This window comes from Salmo trutta, chromosome 23 (genome assembly GCF_901001165.1).
Source record: "Salmo trutta chromosome 23, fSalTru1.1, whole genome shotgun sequence".
Taxonomy (NCBI): Eukaryota; Metazoa; Chordata; class Actinopteri; order Salmoniformes; family Salmonidae; genus Salmo; species Salmo trutta.
The window spans coordinates 42,034,204-42,060,174 of record NC_042979.1 but is presented as its reverse complement, the minus strand read 5'-3'; the positions used below and the strand labels follow the sequence as shown (position 1 = coordinate 42,060,174).

The window sequence follows — 25,971 nt, the reverse complement described above, 5'->3', positions numbered from 1 at the left end:
AGGAATCCAGTGTTGTGTGTTATCCGTGTGAAGGAATCCACAGTGTTGTGTGTTATCCGTGTGAAGGAATCCACAGTGTTGTGTGTTATCCGTGTGAAGGAATCCACAGTGTTGTGTGTTATCCATGTGAAGGAATCCACAGTGTTGTGTGTTATCCGTGTGAAGGAATCCACAGTGTTGTGTGTTATCCGTGTGAAGGAATCCAGTGTTGTGTGTTATCCGTGTGAAGGAATCCACAGTGTTGTGTGTTATCCGTGTGAAGGAATCCACAGTGTTGTGTGTTATCCGTGTGAAGGAATCCACAGTGTTGTGTGTTATCCATGTGAAGGAATGTGATTTATTACACTTCTTGTAAAGCGGCATACAGGTAACTACCAAAATAAAGGAAACCCCAACATGTCTTAATAGGGCGTTGGGCCACCACGAGCCAGAACTGATTCAATGCGTCTTGGCATAGATTCTACATGTGTCTGGAACTCTATTGGAGGGATGCCACACCATTGTTACATGAGAAATTCCATAATTTAGTGTTTTGTTGGTGATGGAAAACACTGTCTCAGGCGGAACTCCAGAATCTCTCATAAGTGTTCAATTGGGTTGAAATGTGGTGACTGAGACACACCCCCCCTTTAATCCCCTATGGTCCTGTGAGACCCCTCTTTCAAAGTCTCTGAGATCTCTTCTAGCCATGGTAGCCAAAATAATGGGAAACAGGGAGTTTTTATACATGACCCTAAGTGTGATGGGATGTTAATTGCTTAATTCAGGAACCACACCTGTGTGGAAGCACCTGCTTTGTATCCCTCATTTACTCAAGTGTTTCCTTTTTATTTTGGCAGTTACCTGCATCTTTAGAGTTCTTTTGTTTCCAACGAGAACTTCATTAATAGAATAGAACAAGTCAGAAATTGTGATTGTTACACTCCGTCACATAAGAACATTTTGTTATGCAACAGAATGTCATCACTCCAAGTCCATGGTCTGCCTGAGGACTCAGTGAATGATCTTTTTTTGTAAAGAACAGTATAGCGTCAAAACAAGGGTGAGCTTCTTGTCTCTAATCACTGGCTATGTCCCAGAATGCACCCTAATCCTTATATCATGCACTATTTCTGACTAGAGCCCAGGACACTGAGTGGACAAAATATTAGGACACCTGCTTTTTCCATGACATAGACTGATTAGGTGAAAGCTATGATCCCTTATTGATGTTACCTGTTAAACCCACTTCAATCTGTGTAGATGAAGGGGAGGAGACAGGTTAAAGAAGGATTTATAAGCCTTGAGACATGGATTGTGTATGTGTGCCATTCAGAGGGTGAATGGGCAAGACAAAAGAGTTAAGTGCTTTTGAACAGGGTATGGTAGTAGGTGCCAGGGGCACCGGTTTATCTCAAGAAACTGCAACGGTTCTGGGTTTTTCACACTCAACATGTGTATCAAGAATGGTCCACCACCCAAAGGATGTCCAGTCAACTTGACAACTGTGGGAAGCATTGGAGTCAACATGGGACAGCATCCCTGTGGAACTGAGGCTGTTCTGAGGGCAAAAGGGGGTGCAACTCAATATTAGAAAGGTCTTCCTAATGTTTTGTACACTCAGTGTATACTGAAAAGTTTATGTATAATTTGTTACTTTGTTAAATTGTTATGAAAAACAAATGAAATGCCTCCCTCTTCTGTCTGCATCATTTTACAAAGTGAAGAGTGCTTTACATTCAGTGAGACATTCAACATTAATAGAACAGAATATATTAGTCCGTCATGTGATTTTGCTTGCCTCCCATTCCTAACATAATTTTTTTAAATAAGTTATTATTCAACAAAACGTCATCAGGCAGATCATAGACTTGGAGTGATTTTGTTTTTTCTTTCCCATGACTCAGTGAATGATATTTTTATAAAGAGCAGTACAGGGTCAAATCAAGGATGGGCTTCATGTCTCTCTAGTCACTGGCTGCGTCCCAAATTGCACCCTAATAATTATATAGAGCACTACTTCTGACCAGAGACTTAGTCAAAAGTAATGTGTTTTATATGGAATAGGGTGTAATTTGGGACGCAACCATTTACATTTTAGTCATTTAGCAGACGCTCTTATCCAGAACAACTTACAGGAGCAATTAGGGTTAAGTGCCTTGCTCAAGGGCACATCCACAGATTTTACCTAGTCGGCTCTGGGATTTGAACCAGCAAACTTTTAGTTTACTTGCCCAACTTCTTAACTGCTAGGCTACCACCCAGCCAGTAACTCGGAGACATGAAGCCTCGCTGTGACCCTGTTACTGAAGTATTTTCCATCTTGGCACACTCGCTTTCTGTTCTCAGGAAATTGTGCTGCAACACCCCTCCCCCCAAACCAAACAGCATACTGGTAATGGGAAGGGGAAGCGCTTACGTTGTACCAACAGCGGTTCTTCTCTACGACAAGAAACTAAAACATTTGATGAGATATAGTCTACCACATACAACAGTATAGATTGATATTTATGAGTCAAATTGAAAGAACTGATATCTATCCACCTTTACAATCTACAAATACACATACTGTACAAATTGTCACAAGTATAATTACAAAATGGATATTTCAAAGTACCACTAACACAAAAACACAATAGCCTATATGAGACATTATAACTGAATGAATAAAGACACAGGAAAGACTGAGAAGTCCACTGGATTCAGGAGTGTGTTCATGTCCGTTTACTTTCCTTCCCCCTGTGTTCAAACATGTCCAGAGTGACGTATGAAGTGAGAGGAACTGTGCGGCTATGCTGCTGCGTGTCCAACAGGCTCCTACTCTCCTCTGTGGCGCCCGACGTCGCCTCGCCTCCCCCTAACCTCACAGGGCATTCCCCTGGCGTCTGCAGCCTGTAGGGGTTGACGGGACAGCTCTCGGAGGCCTGGAGGTCTGCTGGCTCTGATGATGAGTCCTCAGAGGTGGTTGACTCCAGCAGGTTGATTTCTCCATCTTGTTGAGCCAGTAAAGGGAGGCAGGTTGGTGCCAGGCCCAGGTTACTGCTCTCCTCTCTGGGTTGGCTGTCACAGAAGGTCCTGCTATCGAAGCCAGAGCTCAATCTCTCCGTCTGGTCACAGACTGTCTCTTTGGCCATGTCCTGTATGTCCTCGTCTTCTGTAGAGGTTGACCCCATGATGTCGTCCGTTATGGTGTTCACCTCGCAGGGGTAGATCATCTCACAGAAGGTCTCGAGTTCAGACGGGTTGTTAAAGGGTTGGATCTGCAGGGTGACAAGGACATGTTTCCAAAAAGGAATGGTGAAGACAGTAGGGACGATGGAAACTGTAGCCTATTGAGCCAACATGAAGACCAACATTTTATTTATTTCACCAGGTATGTTGACTGAGAACATGGGGACTAGTTACAGGGGAGAGAGGAAGGGGGTTGAATGAGCCAATTGGAACATGAACAGTTTAATCCATAAGTAATAGTCATAAAGTGAAAGATTTGTGTTGAAATGTAAAGAATGAAGTGTATATCATATCCCTTTTCTTCAGACTAGTGAAATGGAAGGACATGTTCAATACAGTATCCATTGTCTATACTATAGGATAGGATAGGGCTAAATGGAATGTGTTTGGGGTTTTAGGCTGTGTTTCTGTGTAGCACTTTGTGACATCGGCTGATGTAAAAAGGGCTTTATAAATAAATTTGATTGATTGATACAATATAAAAAGATGATCATGTTTACCTTATGACAATCCTGTGAAGACCAGAATTCCAGGGAGCTGAGACCGGGGTTGGGCACCATCTTCCCCTTAAATCTTTTCCACCTAGAGATCAGTTGACCAGTGTTACATAGAACATCCAATCATCTGACTTGTCTGACATAATTGACTTGAAGTGAGTGATGGGCAGTGCACTAAATAGGGAGCCATTTGGAACACACCCATTTACTGTCTGGACATATACAGGGAAAAATATCTGCAGCTTTAAAAAGGTTCTGAGATCTGCGGCAGAACATACTGAATGACGCAGAAGAGTCCAGTGACTAGGACGATGATGACGCCGAAACCACCGAAGACACAGGACATTATGATGAAGGTCCTGCCTGATGGGACAGACACAGAGACGTTATGATGAAGGAATACAACAGCAAATACTGTTTTTGGACAATTGAGCGGTAGTGTATGCATGGGGCAAAATGCTTTGTTAGAATATGTCAGAGAACCACAGAATTAAAACCACTGGTACAGACGAGTGCACGCAAGATGGCCGCAGGTCCAGCCTGCACGGAAGATTGACTTGAATGTCCGTTCTAGTACCTGTAATTCTATGGTTAGAAATGTTGCTACTATAACCCTGTGCTTCAAAGTGGATACATGGAATATATATGTATATTCCATGTATGTAGCACCATAAAGAGACTTTTAAAGTGTCAATCTGTGTTGCCATGAGTTACTATCAGATGGTGGGTGAAGCCTACAGACATGACCTTACCGTATCTGCTCGTTGTGAAGTGAATGACGCTGCTATTGGTTGCCCCAGTAACAGCGCTGGCCATGACATGGACACTGTATCTGGTGTCTGGTTGGAGAGGCTCCAAAGTCACTCCCCGTTTCCAGCTATTTACTGTCACATCTAAGAGGGGAGGAAAAACAACAGGAAATGACACTCGGTACAGTTGACATGCCGTTATAACAAAGTTTTAAAAATGTTTCAGGAGACTTACTCAGCTCTGGTTGTGTTTCCGTCTTGTAGAACACAGTGTAGTTGTCGACAACACCGCTACATTGGCTCTGAGGCACAGCAGTCCAGTTGACCTGAGCGCTTTTGTCTTTAACATGTACATCAGTGGAGGAGATATTCCCTGGAGCTGAGTTGATCAAGAAAATATGATTTAGTCATCCATTTATTTGGGACAGATACAATTAAAACATTGAAATAATTTGAATAAATAAGAATATGAAGATACATAGCCATTACCCTAAAGGACCAATAGAAAGAGAAGAAACTGAACGGTACCTCTTCGCGTTGAGCAGATCTGAATGACTTTTTCGAGTCCTGTCTTGTCATCGTAGAGTGGAGTTACTGTGATGTTGTATAGTTTAAAAGGCTGCAGGCCTATGAGAGGGAGGGAGAAAATTAAAACATCCCAAAGTAGATTCCTCCAATTGTTTACTGGGATAACAGGTGGAGTGGTGCTCATTTAATCTGGGGTGTATGCACACAATATTACCAGTTGATGTAATAATGTTTACATACTGTTTTACCCACTTTATGTGTATATAATGTATTCTAGTCATGGTTCATCACATAAAAACAGAAATATTGATAGGTGTAATACCTAATTAGAGCTAGAAATACAAGCATTTCGCTGGACCTGCGATAACATCTGCAAATCTGTGTACTCAACCAATAAACATTGACTAGATTTTTGATCCATCTAAAATCTTTCTGTTTATCTTTCACCTAACCACATCAACGATAAGCTCAATGGATCTTCATCTCATGCACATTGTATGAGTCTATTCAAACCCATAGAGAAACAACAGCAAAACAATTAAAATAATTCCTAATGACCACAGTAGAAAATGAAACCCAAACCTCGAGTCATGTCAAGCACTCCAATGTCAATGTAAAGTTACATAATCAGGATCCAACTATGCATCCACCCATTAACCCACCCGACCATCCGTCCATCCATTCTTTAGAATCCAAGCTCACCAGTCAATGTGATGTGAGTGTCTTGGCTCTGTAGCCAGGTGTATGTATCTCCATCGGTGGTCCAGTCTATGATGTAGCCGTGGACAGGGTAGAGAGGAGGAACAGCCCAGCTGACCTGGATGTCACCGTTATGGGCAGAGGCCTGGGCGCCCCTAACCTGGGGGAGACCTGACACACATAAACTCATATGAATGTGACACTGTAGTACACAGAGGCTTAAAACCACTTCTAAATAACACTTAGTGTAAATAACAAACGAGGACAGCTACTTTTTCTACAGGAAAACTGTGCCTTTCTTCAGCTGTTCATAAGTATTTTTATGAAAGTAGAAGAAGTTTAGTAGTTTAAAATTGTTAGAGGCTTTTGTTGAAACATTGAGTTTAGTGTAGCAGTAGTGTCTGTATTATAAAGACTAGTGAGATAGTGTGATACATTTATACTACTAGACAGATAGATATATCATAATAGATATGACTCATATCGGCTAGCTAATAGCTTTACAATGAGTCACATGAAACTAAATAGGATAACTGACAAATCATATTGAATGTGTGTCAAATATAGCAACTAACTTTGTCCCACGGCCGGTACATAGATTGACTGTTCAGAAAATGTGGTGTCACCGCGATAGGCAGCGAGAGTGACTCTGTATGCCCGCTGGTCCACAGTGATAGAAGCCTTATCCACAACAGTGTCCAAATGTCTGTCAGGTATGTGCTTTTCATCAGCCATGTACGTCAGCCTGTATCCATCGATGGCCTTGCATGCAGGGGAGATGCTCTGTACAAAGTAGAAAAGAGGAAGTTAGAAAATACGTCACACAGGAAACAAGAACAAGTCTCTGCACACTTCCTGTCAGATGCAAATGTATTTAATTGTAGCTGAGCTTTCAGTCGGTTGACCTTCATCAGGTTGACTGAAAGCTCAACTTGAAAATACATTTCCATCTGATTGTATCTTTTTCCTGTTTCTCAAGGAATTTATCACATGACATCTAGTGGCCTTTTTGGGTACTTCCGATTATCACAGCTGTCTGTAATGACCTCTGGCACTTTGGTGAATACCATTGGTGTTTAATTTTTTCAGCCTGGATTCGAACCAGTAGTGACACCTCTTGCACTGAGATGCAGTGCCTTAGACCACTGCACCACTTGGGAGCCCAAATATGAGGGTTTCAACATGAGATTTCCTTTGTTTATATTATTTACACACTTTTGTTGATTGTAAATAAGAATTTGTTCTTAATTAAACTTACCTAGTTAAATAAAGGTTAAATAAATAAAATACAAAAGTAGTATGTCTTTGTGGTAAATGTTTTGGTGTCAAACTGGTGACAATTATGGAAAAAGTCAATTTGGAAGAGTTGCAGAGTTAATTGAAAATAACGCTAATGTTGATTAGATGCGTTTTTCATTCACTAGGCTATATCCTCTAGAACCATATGGTCTATCCACTAGAAATCAATGGACAAGATAGAAAACATGTATACTATAGATGAATACATCATTTAAAGTATAAATTACCAAAGGTACCATACATAGATCTGTTAATGACCAAAATTACAACAATAAAGAATTCGTAAACATTTTGTAAAATTGGCAGTAGTTTTGCAACCCTAGTTTTGAGGAAGGAAACTTTTGGTAGAGTTATACAGCTTTGAAAGGCTTTAGACCACTTTAGACAAGGGTCTCCAACTGTGGTGCTGCGGAGATACTGGGTGAGAAGGGTGTAGTTTCAACCCACCACTAACACACCTGCTTCAAGGTTTCAAGGATATTTTTATTTGTAGAATCAGATGTGTTTTGGTTGAGGGCTGGAACAACAGCCCGGGTACACTGTAGCTACCCAGGACCAGAGCTGGAGACCCTTGGTAGTGACTAACCAATACAGAACCAGAACAATACCTATTTAAGCAATAAGGCCAGAGGGGCTGTGGTATATCACCAATATACCACGGCTAAGGACTGTTCTTATGCACGATGCAACACGGAGTGCCTGGATACAGCCCTTAGTCGTGCTATATTGGCCGTATACCACAAACCCCTGAGGTGCCTTGCTGCTATTATAAACTGGTTACCAACGTAATTAGAGCATCCGTGATATACAATCTATTATAAACTGGGTGGTTCGAGCCCTGAATGCTGATTGGCTGAGAACCGTGGTATATCAGGGGTATGACAAAACATTTATTTTTACTGCTCTAATTACGTTGGTAACCAGTTTAAAATAGCAATAAGGCACCACTGGGGTTTGTGATATAGAGCCAATCACGGCTAAGGGCTGTGTCCTAGCACTCCGCCTTGTGTCGTGCCTGTGAACAGCCCTTAGCCATGGAATATTGGCCATATACCACACCCCCTCGTTCCTTATTGCTTAGTTATACCACGGCTGTCAGCCGATCAGCATTCAGGGCTCGAACCACCCAGTTTATAATGTTGATTATGTAAAGTGCTATACATAAGCTTCCTTCCATAGGCTCCCTACCTTCCACATCAGGTGCACTGTTCTAGTCCCAGTGTTGTCTGGTGCAGCCATCTTCCTCCACAGGTCCAACTGCACTGTGCTTACTGTTGACACGGAAATAATAGAGTTCAGACAGAGTTTAGCCTAGTTATAATAAACACATGTTCCAATTTAAAGTTTAATTTTGAATGTAGGCCTCTTTCAAAAAGCCTCACAATGTTACAAGTCATTTTGTGATGTACTGTCAAAGAATGTGTAGTAACATTCAATACTAAGGCTGAAACTGAAACATAGCATTTAATATTAAGACAAACTGAAAGCATACTGTGGCTGACCGATGTGTTCCAGAAAACATCATGGTTGATTAGTTCACAATGCTTCTCACCACAATCCATTTCACAAACCCTACGCCACCAACTAGACACAGACCACAGCTCGGTTTCAAATACTTTCAAAATGCGTCCTTCCTATTATTTATCATCAAATGAGACAAGTGGGTTGGTGAAATTGTTTCAGCCACATTTCTTAACTCTATCAAACCATGTGCCAGATTACAATGTGAGGAAGCTTACAGCAAAAAAACTTAACATGATAACGTTTGATAAGGGTGCATGACAAACACACAGACCGTGCGTGCTATTCAATCAAGGTCTAACGCCTCATTCTTCAAGCACAGCAAAATATATGCATTCAAATTCATGTCTAGAACAACCTCAAAATGTTAACAGTGAAAAACAAAACAGACGGCAGAGACATCATTGCCTCTCAGAGTAGGAGAGCTGATCCTAGATCACATTTAGCCTTTTAGAGCATAATTAATAAGATTACATGGACAAGGGGGAGCTGATCCTACATCAGTACTCTGCCTTCTGAAAGGGTAGATTTTTTTTTACTTCTCCTGGAAACCTGTATAGCGATTGTGATTTACTGGGGCTTTATGTTTTCTTACCGTTGAGAGAGGAGAGAACTGTCACCTGCCTGCTCCATTCACTCCAGGGGGCCTTGTCTAAAGCACAGTGGACAGACACTGTATGGTTGGTGCATGGCTCCACTTCAACAGAAGTGACAGAGGCTGTCATGGCCACTGTGTTCATAGATGTATCCATTACATGCTGGACATTTACACAGGGAGAAGAAACAAAGATATGAGTGGCAAAAAAAAAAAAAACGGTCACGTTAGTCTGGGAACATAGCACATTGCACTAAGCAACAAACAAATCACAGACAATGTAACATTGAACAAATGAGCGGTGTACCTTGGCATATTTGACTTGACAGTGTATGACCTGGTCAAGAAATTCTGTGCCTCCTGGTCTTTCCCATTCAACCCTTAGATGAGCAGGGAGAGGAACCACCCGCACATTCTTTGGAGGGTCAATTTTCACTTGAAAAACAGGGTAAGTAATGTCAGGAAGGGCGAGTAATGTCAGGTTGGGCGTGTAATGTCAGGTTGGGCGTGTAATGTCAGGTTGGGCGTGTAATGTCAGGTTGGGCGTGTAATGTCAGGTTGGGCGTGTAATGTCAGGTTGGGCGAGTAATGTCAGGTTGGGCGTGTAATGTCAGGTTGGGCGTGTAATGTCAGGTTGGGCGTGTAATGTCAGGTTGGGCGTGTAATGTCAGGTTGGGCGTGTAATGTCAGGTTGGGCGAGTAATGTCAGGTTGGGCGAGTAATGTCAGGTTGGGCGAGTAATGTCAGGTTGGGCGAGTAATGTCAGGTTGGGCGAGTAATGTCAGGTTGGGCGAGTAATGTCAGGTTGGGCGTGTAATGTCAGGTTGGGCGAGTAATGTCAGGTTGGGCGAGTAATGTCAGGTTGGGCGAGTAATGTCAGGTTGGGCGAGTAATGTCAGGTTGGGCGAGTAATGTCAGGTTGGGCGTGTAATGTCAGGTTGGGCGTGTAATGTCAGGTTGGGCGTGTAATGTCAGGTTGGGCGAGTAATGTCAGGTTGGGCGAGTAATGTCAGGTTGGGCGAGTAATGTCAGGTTGGGCGTGTAATGTCAGGTTGGGCGTGTAATGTCAGGTTGGGCGTGTAATGTCAGGTTGGGCGAGTAATGTCAGGTTGGGCGAGTAATGTCAGGTTGGGCGAGTAATGTCAGGTTGGGCGTGTAATGTCAGGTTGGGCGAGTAATGTCAGGTTGGGCGAGTAATGTCAGGTTGGGCGAGTAATGTCAGGTTGGGCGAGTAATGTCAGGTTGGGCGAGTAATGTCAGGTTGGGCAAGTAATGTCAGAACTCAATTACACAAACAATACAATAGATAAACAAGAAATACTGGTGTAAGGATATTGAGCTTTACGATGGACAACAATCCAATTGTCCACTGGTATGACTGGTCATTTAATTTGCTTTGAACGGTGTATACACACACAACTAACTTACAGTGCCAGTCAAAAGTTCGGACACACCTAGTCATTCCATATTTTTACTATTTTCTACATTGTAGAATAATAGTGAAGACATCAAAACTATGAGATAACACATATGGAATCATGTAGTAACATAAGTGTCCAACAAATCAAAATATATTTTACATTTGAGATTCTTCAAAATAGCCACCCTTTGCCTTGAGGACCACTTTGCACACTCTTGGCATTCTCTCAACCAGCTTCATGAGGTAGTCACCTTAAATGCATTTCAATGAACAGGTGTGCCTTTTAAAAGTGAAGTTGTGGAATATCTTTCCTTCTTAATGCATTTGGGCCAATCAGTTGTGTTGTGACAAGATATACAGAAGATAGCCCTATTTGGTAAAAGACCAAGTCCATATTATGGCAAGAACAGCTCAAATAAGCAAAGAGAAACAACAGTCCATCATTACTTTAAGACATGAAGGTCACTCAATCCGGAAAGTTTTAAGAACTTTGAACGTTTCTTCAAGTGCAGTCGTAAAAACCATGAAACTAGCTCTCATGAGGACCGCCACAGGAAAGGAAAACCCAGAGTTACCTCTGCTGTAGAGGATAAGTTCATTGGAGTTACCAGCCTCAGAAATTGCAGCCCAAATAAATGCTTCACAGAATTCAAGTAATAGACACATATCAACATAAACTGTTCAGAGGAGACAGCGTAAATCAGGCCTTCATGGTTGAATTGCTGCAAAGAAACCACTACTAAAGGACACCAATAAGAAGAAGAGACTTGCTTGGTCCAAGAAACACAAGCAATTGACATTAGAGCGGTGGAAATCTGTCGTTTGGGCTGATGAGTCCAACTATGAGATTTTTGGTCCAAACCGCCGTTTGTTTGTGAGACGCAGAGTAGGTGAACGGATGATCTACGTATGTGTGGTTCCCACCATGAAGCATGGAAGAGGAGGTGTGATGGTGCTTCGCTGGTGACACTGGCGGTGATTTATTTAGAATTCAAGGCACACTTAACCAGCATGGCTACTACAGCATTCTGCAGCGATACGCCATCCCATCTGGTTTGCGCTTCGTGAGACTATCATTTGTTTTTCAACAAGACAATGACCAAACACATCTCCAGGCTGTGTAAGGGCTATTTGACCAAGAAGGAGAGTGATGGAGTGCTGCATCAGATGACCTGGCATCCACAATCACCCGACCTCAACCCACTTGAGATGGTTTGGGATGAGTTGGACTGCAGATTGAAGGAATAGCAGCAACTGCTCAGCATATGTGGGAACTCCTTCAAGTCTGTTGGAAAAGCATTCCAGGTGAAGATAGTTAAGAGAATGCTAAGAGTTCGCAAAGCTGTTATCAAGGCAAAGGGCGGCTTCTTTGAAGAATTTAAAATATATTTTGATTTATTTAACACTTGTTGGGTTACTACATGATCCCATGTGTTATTTCATAGTTTATTTCTTCACTATTATTCTACAATGTAGAAAAGAGTAAAAAATAAAAATAAAAACCCTTGAATAAGTAGGTGTGTCCAAACTTTAGACTGGTACTGTATATAAAACATCATTATTTGATTGCAAACTGCTCCAGACAGTCAAAGCTGTGCGTTCTGATTACATACCTGTATCCCAAGGATCCAATTCCAGTGTGTCCGAGATTGTCTCCCAAACGGTGCTTTCAGCTCGCACAGTGATGTAATTTAGCTTTGCTAGCATCGGCAGTCTCTTATTAAAAGTGCATGACATGCTTCCAGAACTACAATGATCACTCTCCCATACATCTTGTCCTCTTTCCCTAAACACAAAAAGAGACGAGAAAACAGAAACTTTGGTTACGTTCCAAACGGAAGACATTTGGTTACATACCCTGACGAAGACAGCTTGTCTGTCGATACGTTGGTTATTCAATTATTGCATCTGAGCTGTGGGGGCTCTCGTTTTATTATATGCGTCCCAAATGGCACCTTATTCCCTACATAGCGCACTCCTTTTGTGCGTTATTCCATATGACAAGGGAATCTTGTAGTCTACGCTGCTATACTAAGAGGAAGCTAGGTTTTGAGTCAGAACTCACCATTTCCTGTAAACGGTATATGTTATTTTCGATGTGGGTTTGATCTTGTGCTCCCAGTGACATGTAAAATCTTGTTGTGAGATATACGTGACACATGATATGTTTCTGGGTTTCCCTGTTGAAAAAAATGAAAGGACATGATTTATTCTCTCGTAAAATCCATCCCCCAGATGCCATGATAATAACGTTGACGTATTGAAAGTAACGCACACCAACAATGTAAGTAGATACGTACAGTATGTTTGTATGATGGTACCACCCAAGACTTGCTGAGTTAAATGGCTGTGACATTGTACTATTGCTTTTGGAAGGGATAGATTGTAGATGGTCACCGCAGCAAAGGAGGTGTTGGTTTCATAGAGGCTTTCATCTATGCTCTTGTTGTTGATCGTCCAATAGATTTTGCCGTGGCTGTCTGAGATTGTCTGGTTGCATGTCTTCTTGAACTTAATCTTAATATTGGAGCCAAATTCAATGTATGGGTCTTTTGGGATAACTTCACATCTATGTCCATATTGTCCTGTTGATAACAAAATGTGAAACTTTGTAATAAACAAACCATGGCAAAGAACTTGAGAGCTGACAGTGCGGAGATGACAGTACAAAAGCCTGCACTAAGACCAACATTCAGCACAGAGAAGTAAACAGAGAATGAGCGATGACCCCAACTCCCCACCTTCTAACCACTCAATATGCAATTCAAACAAAGTGCTAATTCCACTGCTATTCTGGTAAACAGCTGAGGAATGGGGCTGAAGATCTGTAACCATTCAAATGCAGACAGAGCTATGGATGTAGGGACTGACGATCTACAATATACAAATTATAGTATTGACCATGTTTTGATGCTACATAAAGTGTTTGATTACAATTGCATTGTTTACAAAACATTGGAGTTAAACAACCATATATTTGGGTTCTGATATGGTTCGAGAGTTGAACTAAGCTCATACACTGCACAAAACATTAGGAACACGTTCCTAATAATAAGTTGCACCCCTTTTGCCCTCAGGACAACCTCAATTCGTCAGGGCATGGAATACTTGTCAAAAGTGTGTCACAGGGATGCCGGCCCGTATTGACTCCAATACGTCCCACAGTTAAATTGGCTGGTGGATCATTCTTGATACACGCAGGAAACGTGAGCTTGAAAAACCTGCAGTGTCGCAGTTCTTGACACAAACCAGTGCGTCTGGCTGGTTCAGACAAAATAATGCTTGCCCATTCACCCTCTGAATGGCGAAGACACACAATCCATCTCTCATGGCTTTAAAAATCCTTCTTTAACCCATCTCCTCCCGTTAATCGACATTCATTTAAGTGGAATTAACAGGTGTCGTCAATTTGGGTTTATAGCCTGCACCTGGTCAGTCTATCATGGAAGAGCATGTTCAGTTTTTTTTTATTACATTTTCAATAATCAATGGTATATCAATATGAAAGTTAAAAATAAAAAAATAAAGTTGCAATCACTGATTGCCCCTTCAAGACAAATGTGAACTCACCTTCAGAAATGGCTGGGAGCAAAAGGATGATTGACAGGACTAGTAGAGTTGCCATCCTTCTCAGACCCTTGGCAGACAAGAATGGCATGTCATGTCTTTCAAGTAATACAATTCCCCCTCCAGTAAGTGGAGAAACATTTTCACTACATCTAAACTAAGTCGTATTTATAAGCAACACGGTTTTAATAGCACAGATGGTTATTAATGCCGCATCTACAACTAGGAAGACGGAAAAATCATGACGTCTGATCTAAAAGGTCAGCGTTGGACGACTTCAAATCGATTTTTCCCCCATTGAGTTGTCTGAGTTCAATTGTTTAAAAGCACTGAAGTCGGAGATTTCCGAGTTGCCAAGTTGTTTTAAACGCGGCTACAGGTCAAGTTTAAAACATTAAATTCAGTACTCCATTATAAACCTATCATACCTTCATACTCAATGTCCTGTGGAAAGTTGGTAGTCGTGCCTTCAATTCACAGCCCCTAAGAACAGGACTGGATGGGTGTGTTGGCCATTGCACAACGGCAAGTTTACTGACAGGAAATGAGGAAACTGGATGAATGACAGGGGACCGAATTTAAGCGCTCTCAGCTAGATTTTACAAGTGAAACTTCAAGCTTTAAATCGCCAATAGCTCAAACAAAATAAACATGCCAGACAAATTACCCAAGACATTCTTTACTTTGAATAAAATTGGACTTTATCCATATTTCAAATGTCTACATGAATTAATCAAATCAAGTAAATTAAATGCATTTACTAATTTTGCAAACATAAACACTCTTGTACATCAGTTACAACAAGCAATCCAAAACGTGGGTCAACTCAGACTGGTTAACAGAACCACAGTTAGGTCTAAATGCAGAATCCTTACAGAAATACAATGCTTTACAGGTATTATTTGGGGACAGACATGCATTACTCAATAGTTTAGTTCAAAACACACTAGCGTGTAAATGGCACATTATCAACGAGGTAAAACATTTGGGTGAAAGAGGAAAATAATAAGTTCAAGTGATGCGTCACAATTCAAACCACAAGAGACAGTAGCACTAATAATAGCTAGAACATTCATTTGAGAAGTTTCACCTCAAGCACACAGATTTTAACCAGTGGTTGACATTAAATGGGTTTTTCCCCATATCCAGGACGACACACACATTTCCAGAAAGATCAAACAGTGCAAAATTATTTTCTTTAAACAAAATAACACTAAAAGAAAAGTTATATTGAACCAAAACATGACTTAGTTTGAAAACACAAAAACCAGAAGAATTGGAGATGTGCATCATCACTCCCATTCGTCGTCGTCTGCGCCACTGCTCAGGGCAGCAGCTAGATGACTTGCCCCATCTCTCTGGAAAGATCCACCCTGTGGTCAAGAGATGAACCATGTGTCAACAATGAGAACACTAAACATGTAGCCACTAAACAGTGTTCAATGGAAAATAACAGCACTCAACCTATTCCAGATCCATACCTTCCTGCTATCAGTGGAGGCGAAGGTTCTCCCACCTGGGTTGAACCCTGTAGTGCCATAAGCACTGAACGCAGCTTCCTCCAGCCATTTGGGTACCTCCTGCTGGGCCTGTGAAAAGTAATTGCAGTGAGAATACATTTTTATTTTTAGTTCAAAGTCAACTTTGACTTCCTTGCTAGCAGGCCTTAAAGCTAGAATCTTTAATGGTGAAACTTCCACGTCCGTTTAGGATTTTACAACAAAGTAGCTGCAAACGGATTATCCCCTCTCGGACAACATTGCACACACTAGAACAGAATATGTACTTCATTTTTATAAAACCCTTTCATCCACAAAACAATAAAGGTGCTGGGACGGACAGTGGCGCTTATCCATTTTTAAAGGCTGTTTTTGACCAGGGAGCGTGAAATCACTTACCCCAGACAGGACTTTGACCAGGGAGCGTGCCAGGTTGCTGTCGACCTCCGGGTCAAAGAAACACACAGCTCTCCCGGTGTTCCCACAGCGACCCGTTCTCCCGATGCGGTGGACATACTCATCAATGTTGTTGGGGAGGTCAAAGTTGACTATGTGTTGGACATCCTTGATGTCCAGTCCGCGGGCAGCAACAGAGGTGGCCACCAGGACAGGACACTTTCCTGAGCGGAAGTCACCGAGCGCCTGTTCACGCTCCCTCTGCTCACGGTCACTGATAACACAACAAATTCCAAATTACACTTCATACAGCTGGACAAAGACTAACAAGACTTAAGGGAATCTGGGGCCCAACTAGCAATGACTACAGGGTAAATTACTCAAAGACAGTCCCTTACCCATGAATACTAGTAGTATTAACATTCTCCTGACACAGGAACGTTGCGATAAAGTCAGCCTGCCTCTTGGTTTCCACAAAGACCATTGTGCGTTCAGACCCTGTGAAGGCAGAATATGCCCTTCAACATGAAGACAATTTGATGTACTGGAAAGTGGTTGAAGCGTTTGCTTCAGAGGTGCCGACAGTCATATAGCGAGGTGCTGAGGGGTACCTGTAGTCTTGAGGATCTCCAGTAGTTGGTCTCTTTTGGAGAACTTGGTCACCTGAACCACGACCTGCTCCACGTCACTACAGGCTCCGCCTACCACGCCCACAGCAAGGAACAGATAGTCCTTCTTCAGGAAGTCAGCAGCCAGTCTTAACACCACAGGACAACAATGCATCAGGTGCCCAAACTTCTCATTTAAAGACGCACAACTACCATTTAGAAATCGTGCCATAACTGGTTCTACTGCATTATCCTTTACATTAGCTGCACAAATATTTCAACGTTCATTTTAAAATCATTGTTTATCTCAGTTATCTGTGGCGGAGTGTGGGAGACAGACTTTTGGATGTCCTCGGGGTAGGTAGCGCTGAACATAAGGGTCTGGCGGTCCTCTTTAGCTGGCATGCCTGGGGACGCCACCAGCTTGCGCATCGCAGGCTCAAAGCCCATGTCCAGCATCCTGTCAGCCTCGTCCAGCACCAGGTAACGCAGCTTGCTCAATCCAATCTGGGAAAGTAGACAGAGGCCGTATATCCATTTGCTAAAAAGGACTGTTAACAGATGGCTTCAACCGGCTGCCAACTACAAGGTTTGATTCAAATATGCGTTTGTTATTGAAGCACCGATTACCTTTCCTCTTCCAATCATGTCCATCAGTCTTCCTGGAGTCCCACACAGCACATTGCAGCCCTTCAGTATCTCGCGAATGGTGTGACCGGTGCTTATACCACCATAAACCACCACTGGACGCACACAAGTTCTACAAAAGACAGTGGGGGGGAAAAAAAATTCTCCAGAATCAGTGTCCATTCAATACTTTTCCCCCAACATACTAATCTTGAAAGAATTTACCTTAACTTTTGCCATAACAAATGATATTAGCATCTAGCTCCATTTCCACTATTGAAAAGTGCAGGTGGGGTGAAAAGGGTTGAACATACTGCCTTTCAAATATGCAGTGAACATAACTTCATACCCATGGGCAAACTTCCTGGCTTCCATGTAGATCTGGTTGATCAACTCCCTGGTTGGGGCCACTATAATAACCTCTGGCTCCTGGATCTCGCTGAACTGACTAGCTGCCACGCCGTCCACCATCAGCTGCTGCAGGATGGGCAGTAGGAATGCAGCCTGGGGGATGTCGACAAAAGTTAAAATACTTTGTCTACCCACAGGCTTACCAGACCTGCCAACCCTGTCCAACTTTTTAGAATACCAGACACGCACAGCAAATTAGAGATTCAACTCACAAATCTAGTGCAAAGGTATTTTAGAAGCATTGCCCCTATAGCTAATAACAGCCATTCATTCTTCATCACGCAGTCTTCTAAACTCCGACTCCATTTAATGCCAAGATGTTTATATTTATGGTTGATAAAACTTTGTATATTGTTTTTGTGACATGGATCATATTTAGTCTCAAGTTGCGTGATCCTCATAACAATAAGTGGATAATGGGACGCAAAATTAAATGTATATCACACTCGCACAAATGCGACCAGTTATTTTTCGTATTCGCATTTAATATCTTTCACTAGCACTTTATTTTCAAGCCCACTGAATGCCCATCTTATGTTCTCTTGAAACAATTAGTGTTTACCTTTCCACAACACAGTGGAAAAGGGATTTGTCCATGTTTTTACATACAGCTGACAGTCGGCAAACTCATCACAACAAACAGTAGGGGCAGACACGGTGCAGCTACGTCCAATAATGATGTATTAATCTCCATGTCCGTTCACACAAACTCTGTACATGTCTGTGTTGCAGCTCGAGAGTCGGGATGTTAGATTTACTCAGTGGATTTGTTTATTAATATTTTCTTTTTTATAAATTCAGGCCCTATTAATTTGTGTACTTTTAACTTGGATCTTGTACATGGACAGAGAACTGCTTAGTTGGTACACAAAATGCGTGCATGTTGGCAGGTCTGGCTTACACATGGCAGCCAACAAGCACTATAGATTTATACCAGAGTATGTTAACCTGGGTGATGGAGTGCATACAACCAGAGCTCCATTTCACATGCTAGTATTTGAACAACTACATGAAAAAGGGGCTTAAAATGGTGTAAAAAATAGTCATATGTTTGAAAAATTGAAGTTTTGGGATTTGAGGAATTTGTAATTCACGCCACGCCTATCATTGGATATTGGAGCAGGTGTTCCGCTAGCGGAACGGTCTAGATGTAAGAGGTTTTAAGACTGCTTGCTAAAGAGAGAATTTTACTTAGGTTTTCAGTTCTACAGGGGCAACTCACCGTTTTCCCAGATCCAGTCTGGGCACAGGCCATGAGGTCCCGGCCAGCAGCAATGATGGGAATGCCATGCTTCTGTACTGGGGTGGGCTTCTTATAGCCAGACTTAATGACGTTCCTGTTCAGAGATTCACACAGGGCAGCCTCTTCAAAACCCTGAGAGGATAATAGGTTAGTCAGTCTCAAAATCACAGCAAAGTTGCCGTTTACCAATACAACAACCAGTATACAACAACCCATCTATTTATTTATTTATTTATTTATTTGACAATCAAGCATTTATGGTGCAAGTGCAACTCTGGGGCCATGGCAACATCTTAACCTTTTCCTTGTTCTTTCTAACAATGCAACCAATATTGGGGGAAGCCCATTCAGTTGTGAAGGTATGGAGATTAATAAAATAACTTAAAACACTTTAAGAACAGAGCCACCAGTAAGGCACTTACCATGATGGCCGTTGGCGGATTGCTGCCGCTGACATCGACCAAGATGTCATCGTACTTGTCAAAGTTGATGCCTGACTCATAATGAGCAAAAATAGACGACTCCTTCTCACAGAGGGCTTCGGGCACGTAGGTCACCCTTGGGGGACCTGGTGGTAGAGTGAGGTTATGACAACGTGGTCACCTTCTGAAGTATTTAATTAAAGAATCCATTGAAAGAACACCTCGGATACAACTTTCTGCAACTGAATGTCGTTAAGGGCAGAGCAGCAGTCTTGTCGTCAATGTTGAAACGAGACCCAAGAGGATGTTTAATTACATTAATAAGTTAAATGGAACAAAAACAATATGCAATGGTTCCCTTTAAATATTGTTTAGAAAAATGTGGAATAGTTATGTTTTATTAGTCTTCTGTAAGGGATACATCAGGGTTCCCCATCTGGGGCGCTGGCCTGGTTTTATTTGCCCCCCCCCCCCCCCCCACAGCTGACTAGTTGATGATCACTGGTGTATCTAGTCCAACAAAACACTTACTTGCATAACATACAAACCTGGATTGCCACCATCTCCACCACCCTCCCCATCCATGGTTGAGCCTAAAATAGGTGAAAGTCTCACGTAAGACATTTTCAAATGTAAAAATATTCAACATCAGGTCAAGGAAATGAATTAGTAACAAATGAAAACATGGAACCTTTAGAGAAAACTTCCTCATCTCGTCCACGATAACCTGGAATGATAAAACATGGGAAGTTTGAGTCACAGCGAGCCTTATTGTGAATCTCGTAAATGCAAGGCCAATTACTATGGCTCTATAAAATCCACAATGCAAAAACAACACTGATGGAATAACAGAATCCAGACAAAACAGAACGCATCAATATGAAAACAAAGTAATGAACTTAATATATAATTAACTATTACCAACAAAAATACAACATGTAATGCGTTTGCCCCATGTTTCATGAGCTGAAAATAAATTCAGAAATGTTCCGTATGCACGAAACACTAATTTCTCTCAAATTGAGATATATATATATATATATCCCTTTTCGTGAGCATTTCTCCCTTTGCCAAGATATGCCACACCTATCAGATGGATAGATTATCAACCGGCTGATTAAACAGCATAATCATTACACAGGTGCACATTGTGCTGGGACAATAAAAAGCCACTAAAATGTGTTGTCACAACAATGCCACAGATGTCTGAAGTTGAGTGTGCAATTGGCATGCTGACTGCAGTTATGTCCACCGGAGCTGTTGACAAATAATGAAGTGTTCATTTCTCCACCATATGCCACCTCCGTCATATTAGAGAATATGGTAGCACGTCCAACCAGCCTCACAACCGCAGACCAAGTGTACCCATGCCAGCTTAGGATCCTCCACGCGGAAAGTGATGAGATCATTTTTTTCTGTAATAAAGCCCTTGTGTGGAAAAACTATTTCTGATTGGCTGGGCCTCGTGCCCCAGTGGCTTGTCCTGGGTCCCAAGTGGGTGGGCCGATGCCCTCCTAAGCGAAATCCATAGGTTAGGCCCAAATAAATGTATTTCAATTGACTTATTTCCTTAACTATAACTCTAAAATCATTGAAATTGTTTCATGTTACATTATATTTTTGTTCAGTATAAATGTATTAAAAACGTATTTGCTAAAGTTAATCAGAAGACATGAACAGAATGTATTTCCTGCAACTTTCTGAAGAAGCAACAAGAATTGTCTGTGAGCACATCTATCACCGTGTAGCCGTTAGTGATGATGCTAATGAATTATTATTAATAGGTAATTTGTATTGATGCTAATGAAAAGTTCTGGCCTATGCTTACCTGGCATATGATTTTAATCAAGCCAGTGAGTATTGATTTTGAAACTCCATGTGCGCGCTACAAAAACATATCCTCTTGCTAGGTGCACACTGGAATTTAAGGGTAATTATACCCAAAAATAAGAATCAAATTTGTCCTAGACCTGTGGTTTAGGCATTATGGACAACAAATACAGTAGTTTTCATATTAAAAGTGATTGAGTGAGAAAACCTGAAAGGGAAAACTGAGATAACAGAATTTCGGGGAATTTAAAAAAATATTGTAAGGCCCTAAATTACCTCCTCCGCCAAATCCTCCTCCATCACCACCACCTGAAACAAACCATAGTTAGCAACAACTTTCCCTCAAGCATTTCAACTGATTTTAAGCATGAAGAAAATACAGACTTGACAACCTATAATAATGTTTGAGTGCCATGTCAGCGACACCCCCACACTGCTCAAATCATAGGCAAATACACTTTTTTTTGCCTAATGTTGGCAAAAGGCTGCCTCAGAAGGAATGGTAGGTGATATGACTTATGGGTAACTTGGCTGCTCTTCAGTAGCTAACTATAAACATGTTTAAATGTACAAACAGGGCATAAGGTTGGGTAGGAGGGGAATTCCAGAGTAATCTTCCTCAGGAAGTTGAAGCATTTGTCTTTTTTCCCCCTGCAGCTGCCATTTCCTGAAACCTAGTCTTCAATAATATCAAACAAAGCAGCCAACAAAGAAATATTTTTTAATCCTAAATGAAAGTGGTCAAAAACCAACAATGTACCAACTAGAAGCTCATTTTATGGCTGTTTTTCACACCAGCATACTTACACCTCAAATTGCATGCTTGGTACGCAAAACGCTTGCAAGTTGGCAGGTCTGAAAATATTTTTGCGTTGCCATAACCTTCATATAAACTTGGCATCTTTGAATGATACTCATCACTGGTAAAAGACTGAGGATAGATTTCAAATCAGTATTTGATGGAATATTTTAGAATTTCCATTAAGGGAGGTGCTGATTTACCTGATCGGAAGCCTCCCCGGCCACCTCTACCTCCCCGACTACCTCCAAACCCTGAAAAGTGAAGGATTCGAGTAAAAAAAAAAAAAAGCCATAAAACAAACACCATGATATATTTCATTAGCGTAACACCATTTAAAATACGAGAACTAGAACTTAGTCTAGAGCACCATCCACAAAAATGTTAACACTCCATATTTATATTTTAGCAGACACTTATCCAGAGCAATTTGGTTTAAGTGCCTTGCTCAAGGGTACATGGATGTTTTTTTTTTTACCTAGTCAGCTCTGGGATTTGAACCAGCAACCTTTAATAGGCCCAACGCACTCAACTGATAATCTACCTGACCTTTTTAATCACTAATATTACACAAGAGCAGGTTCAATTTATTTGAATGCAAAAGACGTGCAGAAACACTTTGGGAGGACAACGAGAGCATTCCAAACTGAGCCAACCATCTAGATTAATGACATTCTTGCATGTAGAGAATATGAAAACCAACATACCGCCATCGTTGCCATCATCCCCTGTCAAAAAGGTAGATTTCACAAAACCCATGTGTAAACCATTACATCCAATAGATAGATGGATAAGACAATATTCAAGAAACATTTCAAAAATCAGGGGTATAATGTTTATTATGACTGCTCATTAAGAGAAATGACAATGTGGGGCATGAAAACTAGAAGATAAGAATAGCTCCTATTTACCGTTTTGGAAGCCTCCTCCCCTTGATCCTCTGCCACCTCCTGTTGAGACAATTTGATGCATTTAGGGAGAAGAAATCACAATGAGTCATGCAATTACCCAAATTGTTCCAGATGTTTTTTGTTTTGTAATTTGTTTATTTCAGAAGGAACCACAATTCTCACCTCTGCCTCTTCCCCTGAAGCCGCCTCCTCCACCAGTGTTCCAGCAGCTGCCTTTATCTGTACAGAACAGTTCCAATTCAAAGAACATCAATGTTAATACAATTCCAGGTATGATTTAATAAAGTCATGCCGAAGACGTTTGAAAACCCTCAAAATGCCAGCGGCACCAGCATAATACATTTTGGAACTCTGAAATTGATCAAATACCTTGAACAGTATTATGCCTCTGTTCTATTTTAGTGCCATTCCCATGACAGTAAATATTCTAAGCTGTGCATTCTATCCTAAAATGCATTGATCGCAGTGTGACAATTTGCTCAACTGCAGTCTTGAGCTGCAATATAAGTTATCAAGTCAGTCACCTACCTTCATCCCCATTCTCATCAGCTCCTGTTGACAGAGGGCAATATACATAAAAAAACATTAACTGCAAAATAATTATTTCCAAGATGCCCTAGACATAAGTCTTGAGTAAATACTCAATTTTACACAGCAAGAATTACATCAAATAAAATGTATATGAAATAATTCTGAGACTATGCACCCGAAGAGAAACTCCTGAAGTCTCCACCACCTCCCCTGGACCCTCGGCCTGTAAGTAAAAATTGCAAGAATTTCAAGTCAGTACAGTAATAACTCAGACCAGTGATATTTCCCCCCAATAAGAACCAAGATACATTTATTTTAAAAGAACTTGCCTCTGCCGCCACCACCAAACCCACCACCTCCACTGTTCCAGGAACTGACTTTATTATCTGAAGAGATCCCAAATCTTATTAACATTGTTTCAATTATCACAAGTTACCTAATGGATATAAAAGGCACAATACTACCAGTCGGTCTCCCAAAACTGGAACTTTGGCCACCACTGGTCCACGAGCTCATTCCACTTTCTACAAAAACACATTGTGACCCCACATTGAGCCATTAATAATTTGTTACTTCCTGTGTTTATTTTCTTTAAACAAAACAACACCCGTGAAAAAGCAAGTCGCATCTGAGTGACAGGATGCTACCTGGCTATTAAAGAAAACGTGTGTCCATTTTGCAAAGGGAATCCAGCTAGTCCACATACAAATTACATGAACCTACCATTACTTGTGGTAACCTGCAAAGTAAAAAATAAAAATGTTCCATTCACATGTGCTGATTTAAGCCAATATTACACTTACATTTCACACCAAGTAGTGACAATATAAGCTTTGGTTTACATATGACACTAATATGTAAAGCATAACAGCTCAAATGACTGGTTTAGAGTAATTTACCTCATCCCAGTTGTCCATGATCTACAAATGTGGGTCTGAAATCAAGAAAAGCCAAAAGTCAATTAACTGCACCTGGGTATCTATTACCTAGCTTGCTACATTTTAGGGTGCGTTGGTAAATTACATTTCACACAACTCCCGAGTGTGCATAATAACCAATGAATGTACAAACGCGCAACACCTGTTAAATATTATGTTCTGGACAACATGAAAACAGCCTAACCAGCTCTGCTATGGCGAGTAAAATGGTATGAGTTAGGTGTTCTCTCATTTGTGTCTGGAACAAGTTAGATTGGTTTCTTGACTGCAGTTTTTAAGGTCAGAACTGCTCGGATCAATCCAACCCCTTGTCCAGTGTGCCTCACTGAGAAACCTCTGAATTTACAGACGCTCAATGTATCATTTACAAACACCTTTACTAGTCAATGTTTCAGAAGGCTTCTAGGAGGTTCCTCTAGTTAGTTAGCGCTACTAGAGTATTTTTAATTTAACTAGCTACTTTGTTGGCGAAAGTAAAATCAAAGCACAGAAAGACATTGCAAGAAATTAGCTAGCTAGATTGTTACACAGCCACCAGAAAGTAATTATTTTTTCCAATACTGTACAATGAAATAAAAAAAATGAACCTCGGCAGAAGACCTTAGTCATGAATAGTCAGTGATATATGTGTGTCGAACTGCTTTGCTTTATCTTGGCCTGGTCGCAGTTGTAAATGACAACTTGTTCTCAACTTGCCTACCTGGTTAAATAAAAGGTGAAATAAGAAAATCAGTTAATCAGCTCCCATCGAGGCCGCTACTAAGTAATGCTAGTTAAAATGACATGAAAAGTAGTTGTCTGCGGTCATTAACTCACCAAGTCCGCCCAACACGTGCAGCCATTGGTTTGGAAATGTAAAGGCAGCAGTTAGCTAGCTAGATAACTGTCTTAACACAGTTCAGTAATGTTACAGAACTAGATAACATTTAAAGTTAGTTATCCAAACAACGGACTATTTAGTTATTTAAAAATGTAGCCAGTCATGTACAAAATGTAGTTAGTTGGCAAGCTAATGTTAACCTAGTTAACTAGCTGAACAAGCAAATCAGTTTCGGCACAAAAAGCGAAATGCCCGCCATCTTGACTAGGTAACGTTAGCATTTATGTAGATTTATTTTTTTTACATAAAATGTCCCAAATGGCAACACAAATAAAATATGAACGGCTGAATGATGTATATAGTGATAACTTTCGCTAACTGAAAAGTTATTTTGTTAACGCCAAAATGGTTTACACAAGGTGGCTGCAATGCCTATGGAGCTAATTACCTAGCGGTCTTCTAGCTAACCCATAAAGAAGATTACTAGTTAAACGACTAATCAACTTAAGATATGTTTTGCCTGCAATCATTATAAACATAAAAGCATTTTGATGCATTGAGGAAAAAGTAATATTTAAACTCCGTACATTGTCGACACGCTTTCCCGCAGCGTCTTGATGTTCTTCCACGTGGCAGCAGGTTGTGGATCGCCAGAAAGAGAGCGCGCTTATTGCGGGACCGCAGCAAGGAGTAAAGGGGGTGTTACTTTTTATTAAAACATTTTATAAAACGACTGCTCGGGATTTATTTACTTATCATTGAAAGGTCATATCAAATGAAATGTTGATTTACAAATATTTTTTTTATTTTATATATATAAAACTAGATAGCTTTCTATGGCAGAGTAAGTG

The 25,971-nt window shown here is 41.1% G+C and overlaps 2 protein-coding genes across 2 annotated transcripts; both read right to left on the bottom strand.

The window, feature by feature from the left end:
- Positions 1-1,680: 1,680 nt before the first annotated feature.
- On the bottom strand, positions 1,681-14,633 carry LOC115160084 (interleukin-31 receptor subunit alpha). The gene is made up of 16 exons (XM_029710375.1): positions 14,514-14,633; positions 14,089-14,155; positions 12,819-13,103; positions 12,584-12,698; positions 12,132-12,304; positions 9,406-9,533; positions 9,099-9,261; positions 8,171-8,253; positions 6,259-6,466; positions 5,687-5,854; positions 4,985-5,083; positions 4,692-4,835; positions 4,460-4,600; positions 3,986-4,070; positions 3,711-3,792; positions 1,681-3,239 (listed from the first exon to the last, which is right to left on the bottom strand). Exons 1-16 carry the CDS (start codon positions 14,517-14,519, stop codon positions 2,694-2,696), a joined length of 2,493 nt encoding a protein of 830 aa, XP_029566235.1. The 5' UTR covers positions 14,520-14,633; the 3' UTR covers positions 1,681-2,693.
- A 113-nt stretch (positions 14,634-14,746) lies between these two features.
- On the bottom strand, positions 14,747-25,840 carry ddx4 (DEAD (Asp-Glu-Ala-Asp) box polypeptide 4). Its single transcript, XM_029710376.1, has 24 exons — positions 25,708-25,840; positions 24,262-24,296; positions 24,086-24,101; positions 23,827-23,886; positions 23,692-23,748; positions 23,538-23,585; positions 23,360-23,383; positions 22,994-23,050; positions 22,832-22,870; positions 22,628-22,648; positions 22,124-22,174; positions 21,398-21,430; positions 19,983-20,018; positions 19,840-19,884; positions 19,292-19,437; positions 18,849-19,001; positions 17,565-17,719; positions 17,219-17,348; positions 16,929-17,095; positions 16,592-16,737; positions 16,379-16,478; positions 15,984-16,254; positions 15,567-15,674; positions 14,747-15,458 (listed from the first exon to the last, which is right to left on the bottom strand). The coding sequence occupies exons 2-24, from the start codon at positions 24,277-24,279 to the stop codon at positions 15,378-15,380; spliced, it is 1,962 nt and encodes a 653-aa protein (XP_029566236.1). The 5' UTR covers positions 24,280-24,296; positions 25,708-25,840; the 3' UTR covers positions 14,747-15,377.
- Between the last annotated feature and the right edge of the window lie 131 nt (positions 25,841-25,971).

Coding starts and splice junctions, on each gene's coding strand:
- LOC115160084 (XM_029710375.1), bottom strand. Junction 6,467..8,170: donor CAGTGCACCTGATGTGGAAG/GTAGGGAGCCTA, acceptor TACTTTGTACAG/AGCATCTCCCCTGCATGCAA. Junction 3,240..3,710: donor CTTCACAGGATTGTCATAAG/GTAAACATGATC, acceptor GTCACCCTGCAG/ATCCAACCCTTTAACAACCC.
- ddx4 (XM_029710376.1), bottom strand. Junction 23,384..23,537: donor CTTCAGGAGTTTCTCTTCGG/GTGCATAGTCTC, acceptor CTCTGTCAACAG/GAGCTGATGAGAATGGGGAT. Junction 15,459..15,566: donor CCTCCACTGATAGCAGGAAG/GTATGGATCTGG, acceptor TCTTGACCACAG/GGTGGATCTTTCCAGAGAGA.